Genomic DNA, 7,359 nt, shown 5'->3' on the forward strand with positions numbered 1-7,359 from the left:
TGATAATCCACAACATTTTTCTACCTATAAGCTGCTTTTTGCGAATACTCTTTGCGTGATGCATCATTTCAAATCCAATTATTTTTCTTTCTTTACTTTGTGACTGTTGAAAAGAGTGAAAGTTTCGTCAAAGTGGGGTCAGAGTCTATTTTTCATGATCCGCATTCCGTAATTCAAGTCAAAAGGCATGCCAGTATAGTCAGAATTTACGGACCAGGGCATGCGGTAGACCTGAGCGCAAGCCTTGCCAAATACATGATGATTTGCCGGGACTAACTTTCTGAAACTTTACACATGGAAGCATCTTCAATTCTAACAACTCTCACAGATCACTATTTTCATCTTAGTTAACTATGAGAGTAAAAAATGAGCAGAAACTGTTGCTCCTGTTCGCTTAGGCTCTGCAGTGTGTTAACAATTTCGCAATGTGGAGAGCTCCTTCTTGCGGGAATCCCCAGCTTCATTATAGCATAAAAAATTCTTACATTAGGTGGGCATTAGGTGATGACTTTTCTTGAGGAATATGAATAAGAATAAAATCTTTTGCGAAGCAATTTTAGCACTAGGAGTTTTTCTGAAAAGTCTTGCTAAACAATTGAGCTTTTTTCAAAAACTTTCGCATGGGTGATAATTTTTCCCTTGGCCCCCCTTCACTTTCCAACCTCTTCAGGAGCCTCTGATGCAAAGAATAGACACCTTGATTGATTAGAATTAGAGTACAAGTGATTTGTTACTTTCAAAATCAAAATTTATTATCACGATTATCATTAATTACCGCTTGTATTTTTTAGAAACTGAAATTACCATTACATTTATTCAACATAGCCGTATATTTTATGTTACCGCATGCCTAAGTTCTGCGCTCACGCTACGCCACTGGTTTTATTAGTGAACGAATCGCACATAACAAGGCTCAATTCTCGTTTTACTAAAATGGTGACCACGACGTGACCGACATGGCTAAAAACAACATCCTTCGACGTTATTTTCAACCCAACTCAACTCCACCGAATTTGTCAGCTTCACACAACTCAACTGGATTTGTCACACACTCGAGCTCAGCTAGACAACACAGCACTCGGACACAAGTGTCTCTATTCGCCTCACATCCTCGGCAGCTCCACGGCACTCTCCGGTGCTCGGCAGTGTCTCACGCTCTTCGCAGGTTCTTGGTCACCCGTGTTAGAGACCTCGCCCCAGGTCCCTAGGAAAAGGAACACGTGTCGTAGAGAGTTGTTGGTAGGAGGAGGAAGGAGGAGAGGGCGTAGATTTTGAGTGCAGTATAGCAATGTAATTTTAATCAGTTTTTATCTTATAAATAATAAAACCAAAGGCTGGAGAATTTTCTGTCACAAAATCTAACGCGTGAAACACAAGGTTCACAACATAAATGGCGCCCAACGTGGGGCACGAAGTACCAAAAGATGACTTCGGAAGGAGCACAGTGTAACATCGAGGAGGCGAGAGAATCCACAAGGGGATCCTCAATTGACATAGAAAGAGTAAAAGCGACGAGAGGGGCAAACAGAGCGGTTGCCACGAGGTTAGAAAAAGAGGCGGTAGTATTAATTGAACAAGGAAATCTCGACGAGTCACGAATTTCGCGAATAATTGTGATAGACAAACTTTTGGAGGAAAAGTTAAACCTTTTACACGGACTAGATGAGCAAATTTTGAAACATATCAGCACGGAGGCTATCGAGCATGACGTTTTGTTGTCGAGTGAAATAGAATTTAGAGTTCGAGATATACAAGAAAGAATTAAAAGAGCTGCCGAAATCAAACAAAATGGAGGCACAGGATCGATTCAGAGTGAGCAGTCAAATGTTTCAACACCAAATTATCAGGGAAACGTTTTAACGACACCAACCAGGCCAAGAAGCGAACATGGAGGCGGTGGAGCAAAAGCAAGGCTACCGAAAATCAACCTTCCAAGGTTCAATGGGGAGATAACAGGATTTTCATCGTTCTGGGACAGTTACGAGAGCCTTGTTCACAGAAATGAGGACTTGTCTAGCATAGACAAGTTTAATTATTTGGTTTCTCTGCTAGAAGGCCCAGCTGCAAGAGCCGTACAAGGGTTACCTTTAACCGAAGTAAATTATGAAAACGCTGTCGAGCTTTTGAAGGAACGCTTTGGAAATAAGCAAAAAATGATATCCGCACACATGGATGAATTGCTAAAACTTCCAACATGTGTAACGGAAAAAACGTCGGAGTTAAGGTCGCTGTATGACAAAATCAACATTCACATACGTGGGTTAGAGTCTTTAGGTGTAAACGCGGAACACTACGGAAGTTTATTGATTCCTGTATTAATGCAAAGAATTCCGAAAAATATCGCACTGCAGGTGGCACGACAGTCGTCAAAAGATGTGTGGAGTATGGCTCAGATATTGGAAATTATTAGGAGTGAAGTTGAAGCCAGAGAAATGAGTGAGAATGTCAGTGTTAAAGAAACAAAAGTTGGGTTCTTTCAGAAGACAAAATCACCTCCTGCAACAATGTCAGCATTTTACGCAAGAGGAGAGGATAAAGGTCAAAGGTGTTTGTTTTGTAAAGAAGGACATCGAGCAAATGAATGCACAAATGTCAAAGAACCAAAAGAGAGAAAAGACAAATTGAGACAGTCGGGGAGATGTTTTATTTGTTTAAGCCAGAAACACCAGGCGAAGAATTGTGACCGAAGACAGCGTTGCAGAAACTGTGGATATTTTCATCATGTTTTGATTTGTGGAGCTGACAAGAAAACAAACAGCAACAAGGATGGCGAAGAAATGGCAGTGAAGACTTCCGTATCAGCTACAGTGCAAGAAAGAAAGCAAAAATCGGGAACTGTTTTGTTGCAAATGGCGAAAACGTATGCGTATAATGATCCAGAAAATAAGGTACCGGTTAAAATATTATTCGACTTAGGATCGCAACGTAGTTATTTAACCGATAGCTTAAAAGAACGCCTAGGTCTGTCATCTAAGAATTCTGAGATTTTGTATCTTAATACGTTTGGTAGTAAGAAGGTTACTAAGCATAAGTGTGAAACGGTTTCGTTTAAGTTAGAAACGTTAGACAGCGGTTTTATAACAATATCCGCTCTTAGTTTTCCGGAGATCTGTACTCCCCTAGCAAGCCCCATAGATACCAGCGGGTTTCCCCATTTACACGGCTTAACATTAGCAGATAGGCCAGATAAGTTAAGCGAATGGGAGAGCGAACACGTAGATATACTCCTTGGAGCCGATCAATATTATTCCCTTGTAAAAGGGGATGTTATTAGAGGCTCATCGGGTCCCGTAGCGGTGAGGAGTGAACTCGGGTGGCTAATTTCTGGTCCTGTAGCAAATGACAGCTTAGAGGTATGCAACACTAATTGTGTAGTTAGTAATCTTTCCATCGTTGAAGGAAGGATTAATTCTAAGGAAAACGAGATGAGAGAGAAAGAGGAAGCCTTGTTGAATTTTCACAAAGCATGGGAGTTTGAGAATGGAGAACTAGAGAATTCAAACACTAAGTCGTTTTCTGAGGCATGTAACATAAGATTTAATGGGGAAAGATACGTAGTTAGCCTACCTTGGCAGGAAGACATACCTCAGTCCATGGAAAATAATTACGATTTGTGTTTAAATCGCCTAAAGTCATTGAAGACAAGGTTAAATAAAGAGCCAGAGCTCTTGGGTAAGTATGACAACAATTTTGTGGAACAGGAGAAAAGCGGGATTATTGAGAAGGTTCCTAAGGAAGAGGTAAGCGGTAAACAACAAGAAAATGTAAATTTTCTTCCTCATTTCGGAGTAGTTAATGAGAACAGGCAGACTACAAAGCTACGGGTAGTGTTTGATGCTAGTGCTAAGTCCGCCGAAAATAATTACTCATTAAATGATCGGTTACAGAATGGCCCAAATTATATACCGCTTCTTTTCGAGGTACTATTAAGATTTCGTTCCAATGCTACAGCAGTTACGGCTGATATAGAAAAGGCCTTTCTGCAAATCGAAATACAGGAGCCTGATCGTGATCAGCTGAGATTTTTATGGTATGAAAACATCGAGCAAGAAAACCCGAGGGTTATTCAGTTTAGGCACAAGCGTTTGGTTTTTGGCTTGATACCCAGTCCAAGCATTTTAGGCGCTTGCGTGAAAAAGCATTTGAGTCAGTACAAAGATCGTTACCCCAAAATTTTCGAAGTTTTAGATCGTCTCTTTGTAGACGACTTGTCGTGTAGTACTGACTCTGTGGAGGAGGCCTTGGAAATTTGTACTGTTTCCAAGGAAATTTTGCGCGAAGGGGGATTTAACTTGCGTAAATTCAAAACAAATTCAGGGGAATTACGCAAGAAATTGTGTGATATTGAATCACAAAATCAAGCCAACAGCCAAATTATTGAAATTGAAAAGGAGACTCCTGAAGTAATTAGTGAATTGCCAGCGATGCATAATGAGGATCAGTGTAAGATACTAGGAATTAATTGGGACTGCGATAAGGATACAATCAGCGTAAATATACTGGAGGTCATTAAGTATGGTAAAGAATTACCGGTAACAAAGAGATCATTATTGAAGATAACTGCAAAGGTCTTTGACCCTTTAGGGCTTTTGACTCCTTTCACGATAAGAATGAAAGTAAAGTTTCAGCAGCTCTGTGTGGAAAAGGTAGGGTGGGACGAGCCTTTGTGTGGGGAAATGCGTTTAGAGTTTCTCAGCATTCTTGCAGAGCTGGAGAAATTAACTTTCATTCAGGTTCCCAGGTGCTATTTTGGTCAAGGTCAAGTCAAAGAATTGCAATTACATGGGTTTTGCGATGCCAGTGAACAAGCGTACGCATGTGTAGTGTACTTGCGAGTTGAGTACGAGGGAGGGCATATAGAAGTTAGGATAATTATGTCAAAGGCCAGGGTTTCACCAATAACTAAACAGTCTATTCCCAGGTTGGAATTGCTAGGCGCTTGTTTACTGGCCAAACACGTAAACACTGTGAGAGAAGTATTGTCTGGCGAATTTGGTAGCATTCCTAAGACAGTATATTGGGTAGATTCACAAGCTGTACTTTGCTGGATTCGATATGAGAAAGTATGGAAAACATTTGTGCGAAACAGAGTTCAGCAAATTCGCAGTTTGTCAGATAAGGAAAATTGGAGGTTTGTCCCAGGCTCCCTTAACCCTGCTGATTTGCCTTCAAGGGGAATATATGGAAGAGACCTTAACCGGAAGGGACTGTGGTGGGAAGGGCCACATTTTCTCAGATCGGATGCTTCAGACTGGCCAGAAAATATTGTTACACACGAACTTAATGTGGATCAATGTGATGAGGTTGTAAGGGAATTAGGAAAGGGAAAACCACTCCCGACTATAGTCTTGGCTGTTATTAAAGAGGTAACAACACATTTAAGGGTTCATGAGTTCCTTGAGTACAAGAACTTCAGTTCGAAGGGTAAATTGTGTAGTGTTCTGGGGTATGTACTCAAGTTTATACGTAAATTACGCGAATCGGTAAAAAACAAGGGTCGAGAGGAAGTTAAAGAGCCATCTAAAATAAATGAAGAGTCCAACGAGGCGGAAATTAAGATAATAAGGTCGATACAAGAGCAAGAGTTTGGAAATGAGTTAACCTTTTTAAGGGGTAAATGTAATAAAAAACCACCCCCCTTGGTTTCGCAGTTCAATTTATTCTTGGACGCAAACGAGGTTTTAAGAGCGAAATCGCGGCTCAAACATGCAAATGTGTCATTGGAAGCAAATCAACCAGTATTGTTGCCAAGTAAACACTGGTTTTCTAGGTTGGTAGTACGGGAGTACCATAACAAAGTTTTTCACAACGGGACAAGAGAGACCCTAAATGCTATTAGGGAAAGGTATTGGATACTTCGGGGGAGAGAGGTAGTGAAAAGCATTGTTAAAGCCTGTATTGTGTGTAAAAGGTTGGAAGGATTGCCTTTTAAAACCATACCTTGCCTAGACTTGCCAAAAGCCCGCGTAGATGACGGTCCACCTTTTAGCAATACCGGTATAGACTTCGCAGGGCCACTTTACGTCGTGGACGAAAATAAGAGGTTTCAAAAGGCCTATATTTGCTTGTTTACTTGTGCATCCACGAGGGCTGTACACTTAGAGTTGGTGAGCAAATTAGACGTAGAATCCTTTCTTATGGCGTTTAGAAAGTTTACATCTAGGAGGGGCCTTCCTAAGAGACTTATTTCAGATAACGCGAAGACATTTTGTTCCGCGTCGAAGGAAGTTAAAAATATTCTTCGATCTCGGATGCTTCAAGAGCAGCTCGCAGGGAAGGGTGTCATTTGGCAATTTATCATCCAAAGAGCTGCATTTTGGGGAGGATTTTGGGAGAGGATGGTTCGTGTCGTCAAGCGTTGTTTGAAAAAGGTTGTAGGAAGAAGCTCGTTAAAGCGAGAAGAGTTGAGCACGCTTTTAGTTGAGATCGAGTCTGTAATAAATTGTCGACCGTTGACATATGTCTATGATGATTCTGACGGTATATCATATGCACTTACACCTGCTCATTTAATTTATGGTAGAAATATAACCAGTGAAGGAAATGATCGAATATTCGAGATTCTTAGTACACACGAGTCATTGACAAAGAGAGCCAAGCACCATCGTAAAGTTTTGAAAGATTTTACTGGTAGGTGGAGTAGAGAGTATCTCCTGAGCATTCGTGAAGTGGTACAGTCAAGTAAAGGGGAAGGCAAGCCCCAGGTCGAAGTCGGAGAAGTTGTTATTATAAAGAACGAACTAACAAAACGCTCCTTTTGGAAAATGGGTCGGATTACGGAATTAATCCAAGGTAGAGACGGTAATGTTAGGGCTGCCAAAGTAGAAGTACCTACAGAGCGTGGGAAAATTATTCTTAGTCGTTCATTGCAACACCTTATACCGTTAGAGCTTAAATGTAACAGAAATAAAACCGAGTTTAATTCGAAGATACCAGATTCTGTAAATATTTCCCCAAACAACGATGTAGTGCCAGGTAGAGAACGACGTAATGCTGCAATAGTTGGGGAATTACAGCGTAGAGAGTTACAGAAAAAGTAAAAAAAGGGATATGTTAACCGTTTAAGTTCGAGTGCTGAAATTGCTTATTATAAATTAAAATCGCTGTAGTCGCTTACAAAAAAAAATGGACATTTGGACAATATTTAGTCAAATATACATTGTAATTGTTTTATTTAGTTGCTTGATAACATTCGTGTATCAATTCGGGGGAGTGTGTTAGAGACCTCGCCCCAGGTCCCTAGGAAAAGGAACACGTGTCGTAGAGAGTTGTTGGTAGGAGGAGGAAGGAGGAGAGGGCGTAGATTTTGAGTGCAGTATAGCAATGTAATTTTAATCAGTTTTTATCTTATAAATAATA

At 40.7% G+C, this 7,359-nt stretch overlaps 1 protein-coding gene across 1 annotated transcript; it reads left to right on the forward strand.

The window, feature by feature from the left end:
- Window positions 1–1,424: 1,424 nt before the first annotated feature.
- Window positions 1,425–7,040, forward strand: LOC148960520 (uncharacterized). Its single transcript, XM_089113029.1, has one exon. It carries the CDS (start codon window positions 1,425–1,427, stop codon window positions 7,038–7,040), a length of 5,616 nt encoding a protein of 1,871 aa, XP_088969155.1.
- Window positions 7,041–7,359: the final 319 nt, after the last annotated feature.

The sequence above is a fragment of the Rhopilema esculentum genome, chromosome 3 (genome assembly GCF_057945365.1).
Source record: "Rhopilema esculentum isolate cy_ngs chromosome 3, ASM5794536v1, whole genome shotgun sequence".
NCBI classification, from domain to species: Eukaryota; Metazoa; Cnidaria; class Scyphozoa; order Rhizostomeae; family Rhizostomatidae; genus Rhopilema; species Rhopilema esculentum.

Bases quoted from the DNA above. Each gene is read 5' to 3' on its own strand.
- LOC148960520 (XM_089113029.1), top strand. From the start codon at position 1,425: ATGACTTCGGAAGGAGCACAGTGTAACATCGAGGAGGCGAGAGAATCC.